The following is a 19,363-nucleotide window of genomic DNA, read 5'->3' as shown; positions in this document are numbered from 1 at the left end:
TGGGTACTACTTTTTGAAAACAAACTATTGTCAGTAACAAGTAATGTCAATCCATTAAATGCCTTCAGTTCCCAGAGTGTCTGACAGAGCCCTCTTGTTCCAAGCTATCCTAATAAGCATGTGTCAAATTCTATCACGTAGAACAGGTCTTTCCCCTTGCTTTTTCTCAGCCCAGTCCTACAAGTCAGCTGAGGCCGAGCAGGGTGCTTGGGCTGAAGTGCTGTTCCTGCCTGGCATTCCTGTTCCCTGACCTCCGGCCTCGCCGCGGTGCTGCCCGGGCTGAGGCGAAGGCCGAGTGTCCCTCGGGCCTCCAGGCTGCAGTTTCTCAGCACATTCCAGCAGCTGTCCTTGTCTCACCCACAGAGCCCAGCTGGAGCTCACTCGGGATGCAGGAACTGTTTTTCTCTCTCCTTCAATACTGTCTCAGTAAGCCAAAAATCTAATTCCGTGCTGGGACTTGCAGCGGCCCTGCCCTGCCCTACCTCTCCCTAAAGGAGCTCCAAGATCCCGCGGGTATCAAACACTGCAGCTAAGGCAGGGCTTGCTCTGCACTTGTGACCCGTTTGGTGGGGCCCAAGGTGCAGGGGTTGTGCAGGGGCCTCCCTGGGACAGCAGGCAGGGGACTGAGGGGACAACAGCATCTGCAGCAGCCCCTGTGCGCAGCTGGAGACCCCAAGTATGTTCCTAACGCAGACCTCCTGCAAAACACCGAGTGCCCGCAGCCCAGCATCAACGTATGGCTGGCAGAGGTGGGAACAGCAGCTAGGAGAAAGCAGGAATTAAATGACAGGAGAGTGCTGCTGGGGCTGAAGGGAGCCTGGCAAATCGCCCCTCTGCAGCCCGAGATGTCATCGCCACCTGGTGAGGGTCAGCACAGGGTACGGCTTGGACAGAGACATCCACAGAAGGGCTGGGCCTGTCAAGCCCCTCAGTGTTGCTCAGCTGCGGTTGTCTCGGGCTCGCAGCTTGGGCTGGGCTGCATTCCTGGGCAGTTTTCCTTTGCAGCACACAGCAAGGCACGACCAGGACCGTGGGTTTTAATGGGCCTTCCACAAACACCATTGTTGTGGGGCTAATTCTGTCTCATACAATCCTCACACTACTGGTTACGGAGTGAATGAAACCAGAAAATACAGTGTAAGAGATGGATGCCGAGGAAAACCAGCCACGGCTGCAAGTCGTGAATAAACTGCGGATGAAGCGACAAGCCCATCCTGCTTTGGGAACGAACTTGCCGGGGCTGTCAGATGCCCTGCTACAGTGGGAACCCAGGGGAAGGGCAGGCGGGGCTGGGCCCGGGCCCGAGCACAGCTCCTGGCAGAGGGGGGCGGCTGGAGGACCCCTCGCCGCCGCTGCCGCCGCTGCCGCACGTGGCGCCGCGGCCCTTCCGGGGCTCCCGGCGGCGGAAGCTGTTCCGGCTTCCGGCGGAAGCGCCGTCCCTCGCAGGTTGAGCCGGAGTCGGAGCGTTTCCGCCTCGCGGCCGCCGCACGGCCGGGGCCAGCCGAGCCGAGCCGCGCCGGGCGCGGGGCGTTCCGCCGCTCGCCTCCCCTCAGTCTGGTCATAAGGCGGCGGCGCCGGTGGCCGAAGGATGTGGCGGAGGCGGCAGTGGCAGGCGCCGCGGCCGAGGGAGCCCTGAGCCCGAGCAGCGCTTCCCGGCCCCGCGACCCCCCGGTCCGGCAGCGACCCCCGGCCCGGCCCCCGCCACCCCCCGCCCCATCTCGACGTCGCCCCCCGCGGCCCCGCCCGCCCCCGCCGGGTCCCCGCGCCCTGGAGCCCCGCGCGGGCGCTGAGCGCAGCCCGTGAGCCGAGCGCAGCCAGGATGGCCTCGTCGTCCGGCAACGACGACGACCTCACCATCCCCAGGGCTGCCATCAACAAGATGATCAAAGAGACGCTGCCCAACGTCCGCGTGGCGAACGACGCCCGGGAGCTGGTGGTCAACTGCTGCACTGAATTCATCCACCTCATCTCCTCCGAGGCCAACGAGATCTGCAACAAATCGGAGAAGAAGACTATCTCCCCGGAGCATGTCATACAAGGTGAGCTTCCGCGGCCGCTGTGCCGCTGCCGGGTCGGTCACCTGTGAGCCGCTCCTGTCCCGCTGCCGCTTTTTCCTCTCCGTTTGCTTGTAGCTCTGTAGAACACAAAAGGCAGGGTCTCGTAAGGGTGTGGAGGAAAAGCGTGTGTTGTCCGGCTTGCCAGTCACACTGCAAGGAAGGTTGTCTTTGTGTGGTTAGAGCGGCTGCTGCGTGTGCTCAGGACCAGCTGTGGTTTTGTGCTTTAGAGAAGCCTGTGATGCTTTGAGTGACCAAATCTCTGAGTCACCAAATCTCTTCCTCTTTTTCGTACCTGTAAAACGAGGTCTGCTTTTTCGAATGGTTATGCAGCGTGTTTTAAGGTTCTGAATGTATTGAATGTCTTTCTAGTTGGAGATTGATTATGTGGGGCCCAGGCTTTATTCCATGGTAGTCTTGTCTGGAATCTCTAAAGACTGTAATATTTCTTTAGGGCTGTCCTTACAGTCTTATTGTTTAATGTTGGATCTTCGTATCTGTTGCAAAAAGCATTTAAACGTGACCTATGCCCTTGTATCTTTCTCTGCTGTTGACTTCCCCTTGCTTGAATAAAAGGCGAGTTCTCTGTGTCTCGTTTGTTTTTCTTTCTATTCTGTCGCAAATAAGGAGTTTTCTTGCCTCATCCTGAAGTCTGCATTAGGCATCTTTTGTCAGAACTAATTTGCTTTGCTTGTCGAGTCAGGGTTGTTGATACCAGTGTCTGCTGCAAACAAATTTATAGCAGCAGTAGTGGAAGAGTACTTTGCTGCCTGGGAGAGATATTAACAGCAGCATTTGTAGTAGAGCTATTTTCAGGACTGTGATGGTATCAAGTGAGTTAAAAAAAATATTGTTGTTTGATACTTCTTTTAGCAATATTTGCTGTTTGAAACAAACAAACAAAAAAAATTGATTGTTTGAAATTTATTAGCTTGCTCACCAGAAGAGGTTTCAGTACTTGACTGGGTCATGAACAGCAAAAGAAAATACGGAGTAGGTATGAGCTTTAGTATTAAATAAAATTCATGTAAGCTTGAAAGTTTAGCAAAGTAGCTCCATCACAGAAGCCTAGGAGGTAAAGAGTAAAACCTGTGCTTGCACATGGAAGCATACTTTAGGTGTGATGCTCTTTAATACAAGGATAGTTTCTTCAAGTCACCACAAAAAACATTTGAGGTTAGTTCTTAACACAGGAATAGACCTGATCTTTAAGGCTGAGGGCAATAAAGAGTTTATGTATGAAAGTATTTTGTGCTTGGTAGTGGTAGTCCGTAGAAAAGATTTTACCTCTTGCTGTCGTAGGCTTAGTATGGGTTTTTTGGAATACAAATTGAAGCTAAAGTGAGTTTGCATAACATCAGCAGGTGGTCCCATGCCAAGTATTTTGCTGGGTTCTATGTCCTTGTGTTACCACATCTTAGAGTTAGGAAAAGTTATTTTCAGATTAAATCTATACTTTCTAGTAAAATCTTGCAGTGTATCCATTTTTGTAATGTTCTAGAGATGGAAGTCTTTGTTCTTGGATTTTCTGCTCTGCTTATGTTTAGGGAGGTGTATTTGCTATTAGCTCCTTTCAGATGCTGGTCAGTTGGCAAATGATCCCGCTGTGAGGTTTGAGGGTTTAGGTCTCCCGTTTTGGAAACATTGATTGTGTGTATAGGTACAGAGTATTTCAGCATTTTCATCCATCTTCATGCATTGAAGATACTTGCTATTTTGAATGCCTCTTAATGCAGCTTCATGGCAATGATGCTAACAAATTAGGCAATTGAAATCTGTTTGTTGTGGCCATCCACGTTTTTCCTTCTGAATGCTTAGAAGTCAAGTGAGGCTGATGGCCATCACATCACACCTGGTCCAGCCTAAGCACAAGGTGCTGCCAAAAGGAATCTTTTTGTACCCTCTGAGATCTGGATCTGGCAATTGCAGATACAGCTGACCCTGTGGCTTTTGAGAATTTAGGGCAGAGCGCGGTTCCCTCTCAGGTGAATTTGCTGGCTGACTGGGGCTGTAAACAAGAAGTTACTGGTTTGGGAACAAGAAGCAGAAAGAGTATTTTGCTGGTCCAGAGGAAGGGGAAGGAGGCACTCTGCAGTTGGAGACACTCTGCCATTGGGCTGTGTTAGAGGTAATGTGAAACTGCGCTTCACCACTGTGCTTAGGTGTTCGGCATGGTGGTGCTTGAGACACTCCTTCCTTTGCTGCACTCTTACAATGATTGTGTTGCCAAGCTGAGCAAGAACTCTCTCTGCCCTTGGGTTATGCTTCAGGTGGATGAGGTCCTTGCTGTGTTTTATTGTGTGGTAGCACAAACACTTGACTGGCACAGTGCTGTCAACAGCATAGGAAAAGGAAAGCAGAGGCTTCTCGCATCCCATTAGAGATCTGATTTGATAGATGTAGTCAGACTATGCCAAGCACTCACTATTGGTAACAAAATGCAAGACAGCTTTCTTGGAGGGTACCCAAAAGTGTCAAGGCTATGTAATAGTTTTAAGTGGAGATCACATTTATTGTTGAATTCCTCCATTAGAAACCCAGCTGTGAATCTGCAGCTCTAGTAAGCAAATGAATGTTCTTCCATCCTGGAACAGAAACTAGAATAATTTGAATGTTGTATGGCTTGTGAAAAAGCAGGCTTCTTATGAGAAATGAAATTTTCGTTGAATTCTGAAAATGGTGACTCATAAAATCACTGTTTTCTGGAGTGGGTTACTTTGATTACTTGGTCTACATGGAACTGTTGTGCAGTAAGGTAGATTGTGGATTGATGTCAAATCTTGTAGCTTCTTTTCATGGACTGTTAGGATACTGACTGTGTATATTATCACTTAATTAAAAAAAAATTCCACACAACTGTTCATGTTTAGGATTTTATTTTGGAAGTTCTTTTTTCCTTGAGGAGCATAAAAATTTAAAAGTCTCAGATATTAATTATTTGATTGAATAAAATAGAAGTATTACTGTGTGTCACTGATTACTCAGAGACCTGCACCTTCATGCAGTCATTAAGAGTAGGAGGAAACTGGGGAAAGGATAATTGTGATTTGTAAATATGAGTTGTGTTATTCCCCCAAATGCTATGTTTTGGGATTCAGCTGTTTACATTTGGTAGGATAATTCTAGCCTCAGTAAGATACTTAGTTTTCAGCAATCTGGGTAGGATGGTATGTTTCAGACTCAAAAAATAGAAAGGCTTTGAGTTTTGATGAAATAGCAGCTCTGATAAAGTAGTAATCACCTGTCCCACATTTTAGCACCATGCTGGTATAGAGATCCATATTCCTTCCATTCATGTGTTTGGTAAAGCCTTGATGTGCTTCAAGAAGATGGTAAATTTTGTACGTTGTTTCACAGCCAGTAGAATTTTGATGCAGTAGATTGATGAGGCATATATGGTTCTTCATGGCTTTGTTATATTGAATAATTGTAAAAATCTGTCTTGGTTGTGTCACATAGGGGTTTTGAAATTTATTTTCTTTTAAGGACCACTTAAAATTTCTGTAAAAACACATCTTGCTGTTAACTTCAGATTTGGCAGTTGTTCATGTTCTGATGCAGCAGATTGCCAACCCTGGTCTTTAGACAAACACCTCTGGTTTTGCTATGGTGGTTTGTCTTAGTGATGTTAGACTTGTATATTTCTTCAGTTTGGTTTAAAAAGTATGACTTTTAAAGGTTTACTGTATATACAGTTTACATTTTAAAATTGAATGAGTTCTTAAAATATCTGTAGATTTTTAAGATTACCAGTTCAGGACTATGAGACATGAATTTGCCTCCTTTATGCTGAGGCTGGATGAAACAAGTTTCTGAAGGTAATTTTTGGTAATTCTCCTGGAAACGGTGGGTTAATTGGAAAAAGCGTTTCCAGTGTCTGTGTGTGGGCTGAGGCTGAACCAGCATACTGTCTCTGAAGTAATTTGATTATCTCTAAATCAGTTTGTCTTTTAACTTTATTTTTTTAAAGAAATAAGTATTATGTAAATTCCTTTGCCAGGTGTTCTCTTTAAAGGGATGGTGGTGCTATATGACTAGGTAGCAGCACCGGCAGCCCTGTTGAAGAAGACAGTGTGTGAGTTGTGTCCCTGAGAACAGGTTGGAAGCCAAAATCTTAGAGAATGCCTTTGGGTTATTGTTTAGATTATGGTACATTGACATGCTGCTGTAATTATGGGTAGGAAAATGTTGCTTATGAAATTAGTGTCAGAATATTGTCAGAGTTACTGTAACTAAGATCTTGTGTGTAACAAGTTGTTGATTGCTGTTGTGCAGTTTAGTGCTATTTCTTGAATAGCTTGTCACAAAAGGTTGAAATTAAGATAAAAGTTAAAACAACTCTTGTACTGTAAACTCTGAATTGTGTAAATGCTTGAAATTAACCAGGTTTTTTATTAAACTGATACTTGTTTCTAGTATAATTGGTGTTTATGTAATGTTTCTAGTATATTCTATAATAGGTTCACTTAGGGTGTGTGTGGAGGCATGTCACAGTAAATGGTGCATGAGGAAACTGTGCCTTTTGTCACATGTGCTACCTGGGTTTTTATAATCCTTCCTGCTCCCATTGCATTCCTTAAAAAAAACTGTTGTTGCAGGATATAGCTGCATTGCAGATTTCTTTGGGCAGATAAAAGTGCAAGATTTTAGTTTCTGAATCCATTTTAACATGGAGATAAATAGAAGTGGTTGTGTTAAAAAATAAAACAATAAAAAGCTCATACATAATATAGCTTTATATGTGTGAACTATACATTTTATGTGTGAACTATACATTTTATATATAGGAATTTAGATACTAAAAGTCAAAAGCTAAAATTTGGCAACCCGACATAATATTATTTATTTCTGCCTTATTGAAGGATCTGTGATCATTTTACATGCATCACTTTTGCTCTGGTTTAGGTTGCTAATTTACCTTCTACTGAAGACTTGCAAAAACTGGAAAAGTAGAATCTCCAAGACATAATTCAGATAGGAAGGACTTCTTAGCTGTATAAATTATGTTGATTCTAATGTAGAGAAGATGGGAAAAAGATGTCTTTTGGAGAATAATGCCTATCTCTAGCGAAGTGTATCTGAAAGCCTTGAATCCTCTGCAAGTGCAAGCTTCTTTGGTTATACTTGACAAACCTTAATGTTTTTAGCCTAAAAACATGTATTCCTAAAGGACATAGCAGAAGGGGGGGACGGGGGGTTGGAAATAGCTGTTAGGTCTTTTTAAGAGCAGAGATTTTTGTCACCAGATGATAGGAAAGTTATCATGTATTTTACTTTTTTTTCTTTTTAATAAACAAGTCAACATCTATTATCAAAAACTTTGTAAAAGGTAAACAATGTCTCTTCTTTCTTTCTTTCTAGCACTAGAAAGTTTGGGGTTTGGCTCCTATATCAGTGAAGTAAAAGAAGTCTTACAAGAATGCAAAACAGTAGCACTAAAGAGAAGAAAGGCCAGTTCACGCTTGGAGAACCTCGGCATTCCGGAAGAAGAGCTACTAAGGCAGCAACAGGAATTATTTGCACAAGTAAGTGGAGCAATACTTGTCCTGATGAGGTTGGAATAATTAATGCTGCAGGTCTAGGGCTGCACAAACATGTGCACACCTCAAGAAGTATCCCCTTCTTTGTGAATTGATGTGGCATCTAACATGCTATTGGCCTTGGCCTGTTTGAATTGGGGAATGTGAAGTCAACAAATAAGATGCTGCTACTTGATACTTCTGTGATTTGACATATAGGACTTCGTATGTGATCCTATTTCATATTCTAGGTTTAAAAAGCATGGGGTTTTGGTGCTATTTGGGTATTTCCAGTCTATCATGGAGAATACATTAAGAATTACTCAGTTGAGGGAAGTAAAAGAATAACAGCTGGTGTTCTAGGAAATGACCAGTTTTGAAGCATTAAAAAGTGAAAATAGCTTTTCTGTTTCTGACCATCAGTGCACAAATGTTATTTTTTATACTTGGAAAGAAACTTTATTCTTGGCAAGAGTGTAACTGAGTGAATTCATGCATACATTTTTAAAGAGGCCATTGAGGCATGGAAAAAGCATTTGCCTGCAAATAGTGCACTAACACACACACACACACATTCTTCATCCCAGCCTTGTCCTCTTCCAGCTTTCCCTGATAGTTTAACATCTCCCAGTTTAATTGACTAAAACCCGATTTTATATATTTATCTTTCTACGCCATCTTTCTCTCCACTATTCTCTTAGTTTGACGGGACCATTCTCTAAACTAAGAGATGGGAAAGTTATCTGGTATTTCTCTTTTCTCTTAACCAAGGCCGGAGTCTTATTTTCTCACTTTGCTTACTTTGATTTCCTCTGATGAAAATGCTTATTCAGTTAACGTTTCATTACTGTGACCTTCTCTCCCCTTTGCTATACTTTGTATCTTGCTGAAGCTGTTGTTTTTCATCTTACAACGTGCCAGCTACTTTAGTCTTCATTGCATGATGAATTTTAAGGCATTTGAGATTTCAGCATACCATGTAGCTATTGCAGTGAACTAGTTATGATCAAGTACATGTGCCTAACTCTTGTTTGACTGTACTAACACTGGAAAGGCCACTATGGCTGCTTTTGGATTTTGGGTAAGATTTACAAATAATAGTCAGTTTGGTACCTGTTTTTTATTTACTATTTTGTGCAAGTAACTCAGTGTGATACACAAAATAAAAAAGCAGCAAAACCAAGGTGTGTTAAGGGAGTACTAGCTCCAGAGTATCATTGAAAAAAATAAATTAAAAAAAAATTGCCGAAACCACCTTATGCAAGCCACACTTGTCTAAGGAATGACAGCTTGAAGTATATTTTTTTAAACCTCTGTTACTGTGCCTTAGCTTCTAAATTAAGACGACGCATGCCAGTTTGACAAAATTGTATGAATGACTTTTAAAAATAGTGTTTGGTAATATGGAAAATGTTTGCTTAGATTCAAGGATGACAGTCTCATTTTTCAAAAATAGTAGCTGTGATGTGCTGTTGGTGGTACTGTAATTAGTCTTGAATATAGTTACACAAGTGCATGCTTATTTATTTGTGTTAATCTTTTTAATATTTTAGAGCATGACACTAATGCTGACTTCTTGCTCTAGTTTTAAAATACCTGCCAGTTAATGTTATGAATGTTTGATAACTCTGGCATGGATGATTGTAAATATTTGAAGCCGGGGGAATGGCTTACCCTGATATTCATGCATGTCTAAGTTTTTGTGCAAGACAAGGGTCTTGATAGATTTGGGGTTTTTTTTGAGGCTTCCTCACTGGAGTTGTGCAGTAAATGAGTTAAGTTTACCAGATGCTTATAGAGCTTCTTGGTCAATCCAACTCAATGGAATTCTTCAGCATGTGGGGTTTTTTCCTCTTCCCATTTCTGAAATGGTGAAGTGTTGTCATTACGGATAAGGCAGTGAGGGTGGGCACTGACAAAGTGATGCATCCAGTGTGAAGTGCTGAGCCCCTGTTTGCTGGAGCATGCAGGTGTATCACCTCACTGAGTATACTGTACACTTCACTGCATGGGGGCAGTAGGGAGCCCTGTTGTATCTCCTGTCTGATAAATATTTGTGCTTTCCTGGGTAGGGGTGCTGCTGTCTTTCCTCTAAAGCCCTACAATGTCTTAAATTGTTTTCCAGCCCTTGTAACTGTGCTACCACTTGAAGTTTGAAATACTGAAAAGTTTTCATTGTGATTTCTACTTCTGTAAAATAACTTTTTACTGCTAGAACAGGGGAAAATGTGACACTATGTAAAGATAATGGAACACTCCCCTTTTTTTCACATTGCTAAGTAGAAAAACTGGGTTTGATTGTTTTCCAAACATCATCTTTTGCCATCTTGTAGTTTGAAAAACTGTAAAAAAAAATTGATGCTTTGGAAAAAAATAGGAAAATTCAGTGAGTGCAATAGGATTAGAAAGGAAATTATTATAGCCTTAGTGATGACTTGTAAAAGTGGAAGAATAAAAAAAGGCTTAAAATTTTTCATTTTGAAAACTTTTTCTTAATGTTCATTCAAAATAGAAATTGAAGTTGTAACTTTACCACAATCAATTAGTATATTGTTGAAATCAGCAGGAGTTATCAAAAAACAAGTGAAAACCCTGGATAGAAAAATGAAGATTAATCAGTTAACTATTTGAAATGTTTTGGTAGAATCTCTTGTACTTTCCAGTAAAAGACTGTACCTTTCTGTAGCAAAGCCATCCTCAGTTGTCATACCTGAATTTGAGAAGACCTTGTCTAGCTCTGTTTTGCAAAGATTGCTTAGCAAAGTAAGATAATGGCTTGCTTTGTTTTTGTAATAATGTGTGCCTCTGTGGTTCAATTGGATGATTTCATAATTGGAAATTTTGTTATTTGTAATCAAAAAAGCAAGGCTGTTCTCATCTCTGAACTGTGATTAAATGTTAAGATCTCTTGAAACTGATGTCTAAAGTTTCCTTTGCTTTGCCTCAGTTAAATTTTTCATTAGTGGTTCAGCACAGTCCTTACAGTGGAACTTAAGTACACTAGTTTCTGTCTGTTGTTTTTGTAAATGTAAGGCCTCCAAACAGTGGTGTCTTCAGAAGAAGAGAGAATATAGCTAAACTTCCTGGTGCAAATAATTAAGGTACTTCTAGATGTGGTTTTTGCATGTGCAATTAATAAAAAAAAATATAAAAGGAATCTGCAGGTACAGATAAAAACGCTTTTAAAGATAATGTGTTCTAGAGAATCCTCACAAGCTATGTATGGCCTTAACAATTAAATTCATATCTCTAGGCTAGACAACAGCAAGCAGAACTGGCACAGCAGGAATGGCTACAGATGCAACAAGCAGCTCAACAGGCACAGCTCGCTGCTGCCTCAGCCAGTGCATCCAATCAGGCAGGATCTTCTCAGGATGAAGATGATGAAGATGATATCTGAAAATCACCAGCTGAGTTGTCTTACTAAGAAATACTTTTCCTGCACAATGAAAACAGTGAAATGAATGCTTACCTGTAAGTTTGTATGCATCGTGGACTGGCAGTTGGTATTCTAGGGGTGTCTGCTCTTGTGTGCTGTACGTGTATAAACTGTCTTTTTTTGAACTCTTGAAGATTTAAGGTTCAGTATCATATCAACTTTGGATTTTTAATAGTGTATATGGAAATTTTAGATAGCAGTGCGTCATTTATTTGATCAATAAACAGTGTTACAATAAACAACATGTTTATAAAATATAGTGAGATTTATACAAAAAGCTCTAAATCCACATTGCATTTCTTCCCTTTTAACTAAACTATAAAATCTTGCTTAGAATTTTTAATTGTTTTTTGGGGGAGTGGTACAGTAGACATAATCTGTTAATGGGAAAAAAGTAGAGTTCAGCATAGAAGAGTCTGAATTCTTAGTTCTTTTTAAAATGAGGATGTATATGGCAATAAATATTATATATGCTCAAATACCACACTTGTTAAAATTTGAAAATGATACATTTTCACCAAGCTAGGAAAAAAGGTATGTTTAATAGGAGTTGTACAAATTCAGTAATTTTTTTTGTATAGGGGTGAAAAAAAAATAAACCCATGGTTTTATTATGACATCCTTTTGACAGTCCTAACTGAATATTTCACTTCAAAGACTGCCTGGTTTGAAGAACTAACTCTTCTATTACTTCACTCCAGTTTAATGTTAACTGTTGTTGATGGTATTTCATAGTCCAGATTTATTCATATTGTTGAAATATAAAGCTGGAACTTAAAGAAACAAAATTATTTGTTCTGCTGATGTGACTGGGAGTGATTAAGTATTCAAGCCCAAGAGGGCAAAAGCTGACCCTAACAGCGTGCTTGTCATAAAAGAGGGAATTTATTTAACCTTGTTTAGTCATTGTCAGCATAATGCCAACATTCTCCAGACTAGATTGCCACTGGATTACTAAGATACCTTGTTGAAAGACAACATTTTCTTCACTAGATTGGTTTATAGGTAAGTCCAGGTTTCTGATAAATTGTTCCCCAAGAGTGATCAGCAGCAATACATGAAACAGAAATTATGTACTTGTCCTTTTGATAGTTCTGTTGATTTAATGGATGAGCAGCTGTCCTTTGTGTTGAAATAAAGCACAGTAGTGTCCATTGCTGAGTTTTAATGTGTTACTTGAAGTAATACTGGCATATCTTCTGGTACACTAATCTGAGCAGACTAGAAAAGCCACTTGCATGCTGCTGTAGATGACCCCATAGCTCTCTAACAACGTGGATGGTTTTATTAACTTATGTCCTCAGCAAGTTGCTCTAGTTAGAATTCTTGAGGAGGGCTGCAGCAGTCTGTTTACATAAGGATGCAAACAGCAAATGGTGAGCCCATTTTTACATAAAGATCTGAACAAGATACAATTGGCATGTGTTCAGATCTCAGTCACATAGTGACTTTTGATTTAAATTTGAGATGTGTTAAGTTGCATAATGAATAAATGTGAACATGTCTTTAAATGCAGTAATGCAGTGAAGACTCAGAGTATTTGTTTGAATGTTTAAGTTTAAAAAGGAAAAAAACTTCCCTGGATATTACATAAAATATGTTAGGCAAGGTTTGACTGAGAAAGTGGTTTTCTGTAAAGGTTTAAGTACCAAAGGTAGAAAATCTAGTCTAGTGATACAATGTTAATGTGCAGTGTTGGCTTTTCTAATTTGTACTGTAACACCTTCACACTTTCTATTTTAAATGAGTCTTTTCCTTCTAAATAATACTAGGTATATTTTCACACCTTTCTTTTCTGATGCAGAAATCAGGTTAACATTTTACTGCATCTGGTATGTATGGTGTAATGTTTGAATTTTTGTGACTTTTCTTTTTGGACATTCTTGTGCTTTTTTCATATGCTGTATTCTTCAAGCAATAAAATTCTGATGTGTTTTTATAAAATTGCTTTTATATTTAATGAACAGTCTGTCTTCTTCATTGTCTTTATAAACAAAAAAGTTAAGACTATTTAAACCCTGTTTTTATTTTGGTTTACCGAACACTTTTTGTGACCTGAAGTCTTTACAACCTGAGTGCTGTTGGATAGTATTGCTGTTCACTGGGGTTGTTATTGCTTGCAAACCATATTTCTGGGCTTGACCCACTCTCTTTCCTCTTGGGAATTGCATTTAATATGTATGTATTTTTATAACCTGACATTCTACACCTGAGAAGTTGAACAAAAGCCTTGTAGATTGTGTACCAGCTACTGAAATAGTTTCACGAAGTGAAAGGCCACAGGCAGAGACTGAGGTAGTAAGAATTTAATTTAATGTAGATAGTCATGATTAGAGATTACTTATTCAGCCATTCCTCCCCAAGTATGAAAATAAACTGGCACTTGCAGGGAGAATCTTCACTGATCTTTCAACAAACAAATTTTGTATTACTTTGCTGTTGTGCTTCCATGCAGGAGCTGCTCAGTGAAGACAAAATTCTGAGTTTATGGTACCCTTGATGTTTTTGGTACACCAGGTACATGGAGCATAAAGTTTGGTCAGTGAACTATATTGTTGCTTTGTCTCACAAGAAACATGTATAAGGATGTGTCTATTTCTTAAATATTGAGTTGATGAGATTATCTGTGGGTTTTCCATAATTATTCTGACAGTCTGTTTCAGAGTGCTCAAGTGACTTTCTTACGAAATCTTTCTATTGCTTTAATAAAGTGCATGTCTGCATGACATTAGTGGATAATAAATATAGTTGTATTTACTACACTGAGGTACTTTTATTAGGAGTATCTTAGGGATTCTAAACATCAAATGCCTAAAATGGTATTTGAATTTCAGTATTTGCCTGTGGCTAACTGAGCTTAGTTTTGAAACACTGGAATTTCTGCTACAATTGAAAATGTCCCTCAAAGCCACAAATATAAATTATGTTCTTCAGATTTTGTAAAAGTACCTTCACAAATGAGGGCTGTGTGTAATAATGCTTGGTTGATCATTTTATATGGGAAGATTGTTTTCATTTGAAACAAAGCCAAGTAAAGGTGACTTGGCATTTGAAACAATGCCAAGTAAAGTGACTTAATGATCATTGTGGAACAGCCAAACCCTTACTCTGAAATGTGTACCTCATTTTAGTTTCCTAGTGTTGGATTGTGATTTTGTGTAAACCATGCACAAAACCATGTGGAAGGAGGAGGAGGAGAAGTGTAATGTGAGAGGTAAAGCATGCTATGGTTAAATTTACTTTCAGTATTATACTATTAACCTGTCTAACATGGAAAAGTTTTACTCTGCAGCTTTACAGTGCACATCAGTGGGATGCTGGCCAGTGTTCAGATGGATTTTGCTTACAGTCAGTACTAGCTCTTTGAGCTGTCGGAACTGTTAAAAGTCCACTCAATAAAGTCCCATCTGGGACTAAAGGATGCTGCATGGGTGCAACTCAGTGGTGAAAAAGAGTGTCTGTGAGCCTTGCTGTAGGCCCATTAAGGTTTGCTGGCAATCAGGATCCATAGGTTCCTGTTCAAAATATGTTTGTGCTTAGTTTGAATTTTTTTCCCTGATTTAAATAAGCGCTTTTCTTTTTGATTCCATGCCACCATAGCTACAGAAATCAGTAACTCTGAGAATTTAATAATGGCTTTGGAAGGACTTACGCCAGTTCTTGGGTATGTGGGGCAACAAGGGTGCATTTCTGGAAAGAAACAGATGGACTGAAAATGTTCTGTTCTGTGGTACTGTGCTGTAATACAACTGAAGCCAATACCTCGGGAGTGGAGGTTTTGCAACAAAATAATTAGACAGTGAATCCAATTGGATATACTTAATTTCATACATCAGTCATGGATACATCCAATAAACATGGGTTTTACTGTGTGAGTGAGCCTAGCAGAAATTTCAGTAATCTAGAAATCCATAATAGATGATGCTCCTGCATATGCTGGGGCAAGAGACATTTAATTTTAATTCTTCATGGCTATGATTTATTGTTGCATCAACTACAGGAATAAATGAAAACTTCTGTCTCACAGCTTGACCCAAAAGTTCAGGTAAGGATGGACAATACTTGTTACAACCAGTTTGGGTTTTTTTCCTGCATTTTAAAGGGGAACAGCTACTATGCTTTGCATATCTGGGGTGAAGACTTATAAGAGGCATATTAAACTATATAAAGATTACACTTAATTTTAAGGCTGAATGTTCACATGGTTCATTTTTGTAATACTTCAGAGATTTCTTTTTTTCTTGTTTCAAAGGCAATGATTTATTTATCCCTCAGCTCCCACCCAGGGTGACTAACATTGGAATAGTAATATTGTATGGTGTAACTTTGAATGATTTCCACACTCATTTCAGTAGTAATTAGTCCAGTTTTGGTATTAGTTCAAAACTTACTAGTCAGTAACCATAAACTTTTACATCTTCAAAGCATGATACAAGTATTAATTAGGTGTGGGCAATGTTACACTGTGCTTTGAAGTTAACACTTTCACATGCTACAGAATTAAAAGGTGGTGCACTGTGTAGAGGAAAAAGATGTTATCTTCATGGTAGGGTGAATCATCTAGAAAGCAAGTAATTGGGAAAACAGACTTGTAAAAGTCATTGTTAGAGATGAAAACATTTTTTTGTAATAGCACAGTGCTTGGGATTGCTGGTTATGGATCAGGACTTGGTTTCATTAATGTTGTATTCAAGTTTCATTCTGTCAGATCAGAGTGAAAAACCACAGCTGAATTAGAAATCAAATTCAATGTTGTTTTAGTTTCAAGTAGCTTGTTTTCTCAGTTAGGCAGCAGTGTAATCCATGGGAGAGAAGTAAATTTATCAGGGCAGTGGCAGTGTTAGTAATGCAAAATCCAAAAGTGTTCACCATCCCAGCCTGCAGTAAAGGAGACATCACTCTCTAAAAATGTTAGAAAATATGTATGAAGGAGTAATGTGACCAATAATTTTTTTTTATTATTCTACTGTAATGTAAACAGCTAACTGCTGCCATTTTCACACACAGATAATTAATATTCAAGCAAATAAAATTCAAAATTAAAATACAGTTGCTTCTTAAATATGTACTTACATATATCTTCCATATTATCTGACTGGATTAGCTGTTCTATACCTTTGGTAATTTAATTGTATGGGATTGCTGGGCAAGTTGTGTGCAACTAAACTCATTAGCCTTAAATCATTAATAACTTGTTTTCAATGTGTTCTAATGCTGGAAACAATAATATTTTCATTTCTACAAAAAATTTTACAGTTTTTGAGATGCCTTTTTAAAAAGAAATAGTTCTAAAAATGTAAACAAAATGAAATGTTACGGACAAAAAAATTAGTTTATCTTGATACATTATATCATTAAAATGAAGGGGCAGCTTTTGAGTGAATATGAAAAAGGTATTTATCCTGTCTACAGGATGTGAAAATGGGTCAATGTCACTACTGCTAGCAAGTTATCTTTTCCAAAATGGGTAAAAAAATGTTAAGTATCATTTTACCTTTTTTTAAAAGCACTGGTGGATGTTCTGAGGCAAAAATCACCCTTCAGACTGCTCTCAGGAAGATGATCAGCTGGCATGCATCCCTTCCTAGATGTGAAGGATCTGGGGCATGAATCACGCAGTCCTGTGGGAAGAATTATAGTAGCAGGCAAGCCTGGAGGGAGGACATTTCATTGATTGCTTTAACTGTGTTTTGCTTTACCCATGTGCAAAAGGGATTGAGAATTGGACATTTCCCTAAAATGAAATCTCTAGTATTGACTGTTACAATAGCATATTTAAAAGTTTCTCCCTTATGGACACAGGATAAAGCTTCTGAATGCTGAAATATAGTTTTCATACATATCTGTGTTGGGATATATTTTTGTAACCTGCCTCAGTGGTCTCTATATTGCAACCCAGAGGGGCAATTTATTCCTCACATTTAGTCAATTTTTTGATTTGGTGCTGAGAATAGTGGTTTTTTTTAATGTGAAAAAAGGACATAGGAAATAGTGACATGATAACTTCTTTTTGTGGATTATGTATTAAGGACACAAAGTAGCAACACAACCCTTGTGTTCTGTGTATTTAATTTTTGGAAATTCATCAGCTGATGAGATCTGAACATAAGGGGAGTTCCCAAGGTGTGGTAAATCCAAAGGGAAAAACCTTGGCTACTAGAAGATGAGTGTGTTAGGGAGGGAAAAGAACAGTCCTAATAAATTGTGTATATTCTTCCCTTTGCATGTAACCTTGTCTTGAAGGGAAAAATGTACGAAGACAAAGGGATGTGGAGAAAAGTCTCTTACTAGGATGCAGTTGGCTACCTGTTGGATTTGATCTGCCTTTGAAATCCAAAGAGCAAGCATTGCTCTTTGAATTTAGTTAAATAGAGCTTCAAAAGTGTAATGTTACAAAACCAAAATTCTTTCATAAATAAGTGATTTCTTTACTTTTGGTTTTGTTTCACTGGGATTATTTGAAAATTTCTGCAGTTAGTCTCTGATCAGAATCTCGCTTGGAACAAATAAAAATGATAAACTGAGTTGTAGCTATCTTTGTTAATGTGAGATGGAGACAGAAAGGTAAATTATTTGCTTAGTGGGATATCTATTCTATGCATAGCACACTGTTCTCATTCCCATTGTTGATTTATTTACTGATTCCTATTCTTTTAAAGCGATTAAGAGTGGGAGGGAAAGGCTTTTATCTGACATGTGAATAACTTTTGAGTTTCCCTACAGATTGTGATCCTTTGGAATTTTTTCCATGCATCAGTTAAATATAGTATCATGCAACACGGACATCAACCTTCTCATGAAAGGAGGAGAAACCACCCCAGGTGTAAAGTAAGGGAAGGACACCTGACATTAAACCACTGGCCACTGAAATAAAATCCTTTAAGGGAGAGAAGTGAAGACCTGCAGTTGCATGGAAGGTAGGACAGTCAGGGGGTCGTTGGCCCTCTCGGTTTCCTATTACTGTAGCTCCCAGGGCGGTCAGTGGGACGGGGGCGGCTGGTGCAGCAGCAGCCGGTGCCGTGTCCGTCCCGCTGCCGGGGCTGGCCCTGCCGGCAGGCGGCTGTCGAGCCCAGGAAATGGCTTTCGGCTGCGTCTGCCCGAACTGCTGAGAGGGTGACCTGAGCCGCTCTGTGGTGAAAATGCGCGAACCAGTTCTAAATTAAAACTCGCTAGAGAGATTAAACAGTAACCTAGGATACCGAGTGTGTTCAAATGGTAAGGCAGATTTTGCACAAGTGCGCATACATTTGTTTCTGATTGTAATTCAAAGTCAGATGATAGTAAAATATTGGTTAGCAAGTCTGAAAATGAGTGGTGCTGATCCTTTGCTACACATTCATCCACTCTTCATTTTTCTACAGCTCGAGTTAGTACCATGACAGTCTCCATCTTGCAGTATTGATACATTCGTCAATCCATACACTCTGCTTGAAAGCTGCTATTGATGCTGAGAGCAGTGACTGTTCAAGTTTTTGGTTATTATCTCAAATAATCTTTATGCCTGTAGATAATATGGCAATGAAAAAAAATTGACTGTCAGGATTCACATTGGCCATACTAACTCTGCACATTAGATGTGGCTTGATGTTCTTTTAATTTAAAGTAACGTGCATGGAAGGGGTTGATGGCAGAATGGAGAAGACATGGGTTAGGTGAACTGGAGGTAACAGAAATTAAGGTAGCAAAGCCCTGGCGTTTACGGTTATGTTTGGATATAATTCTGAAGACATGTACAATGGAAGCAAATGGATTTATAGTATTCAAGCAGGAAATACAAGCATTAGAGAGTTGAAAATTATATTTTAAAGTAATGATTTATGGGTATTTCCTGATATTTTGTAGTTGTCCAGCCTCCAGGTTGGGATACAGTTTATATTATCAAAAGGAAATGTTGAATTATCATGTCATAGTCTTGTTTCACTGAGAAAAAAGTAAATCCCTGTGAAATAAGGCTGTTTGTACTTATAATATTGCTAGTTGATGCTGATTGACAACACATTTTCTCTGCTACATATGGTGTGGAAAGATGTGCTCTTGACTATAGTGCAGGCAAAAAAAGTGAGCACAGGATATTTTGTAAAAGCAGATGGAAGTTCTCATTTTCCTCCTATTTATAGCTGGTGTATGTAGTGTCCTTTCAGTTCTGTTATTCAATCACTGTTGATGTATTTCTGTTTGCTGAGATGAGAGGGAAAAAAAAGAAACAAGCCTTTATTTTGCTATGTAAAATGCATTTCAGTACAGGAACTGGACTAGAAAAGATGAAAGGGTACAGTTCTTCCCACAAAAATTCAGAGATAGGAAAAAAATTAGAATTAGGTCATTCTAAGTGGTGGCTGAGTTTGTACTAA

At 39.5% G+C, this 19,363-nt stretch overlaps 1 protein-coding gene across 1 annotated transcript; it reads left to right on the top strand.

Annotated features, from left to right (window-relative positions):
- The first annotated feature begins 1,728 nt into the window (after window positions 1-1,728).
- On the top strand, window positions 1,729-12,956 carry DR1 (down-regulator of transcription 1). The gene is made up of 3 exons (XM_048312543.1): window positions 1,729-2,039; window positions 7,416-7,579; window positions 10,827-12,956. Exons 1-3 carry the CDS (start codon window positions 1,820-1,822, stop codon window positions 10,971-10,973), a joined length of 531 nt encoding a protein of 176 aa, XP_048168500.1. The 5' UTR covers window positions 1,729-1,819; the 3' UTR covers window positions 10,974-12,956.
- Window positions 12,957-19,363: the final 6,407 nt, after the last annotated feature.

The sequence above is a fragment of the Corvus hawaiiensis genome, chromosome 9, assembly GCF_020740725.1.
Source record: "Corvus hawaiiensis isolate bCorHaw1 chromosome 9, bCorHaw1.pri.cur, whole genome shotgun sequence".
NCBI classification, from domain to species: domain Eukaryota; kingdom Metazoa; phylum Chordata; class Aves; order Passeriformes; family Corvidae; genus Corvus; species Corvus hawaiiensis.
This window is presented reverse-complemented; position numbering and strand designations above follow the sequence as displayed.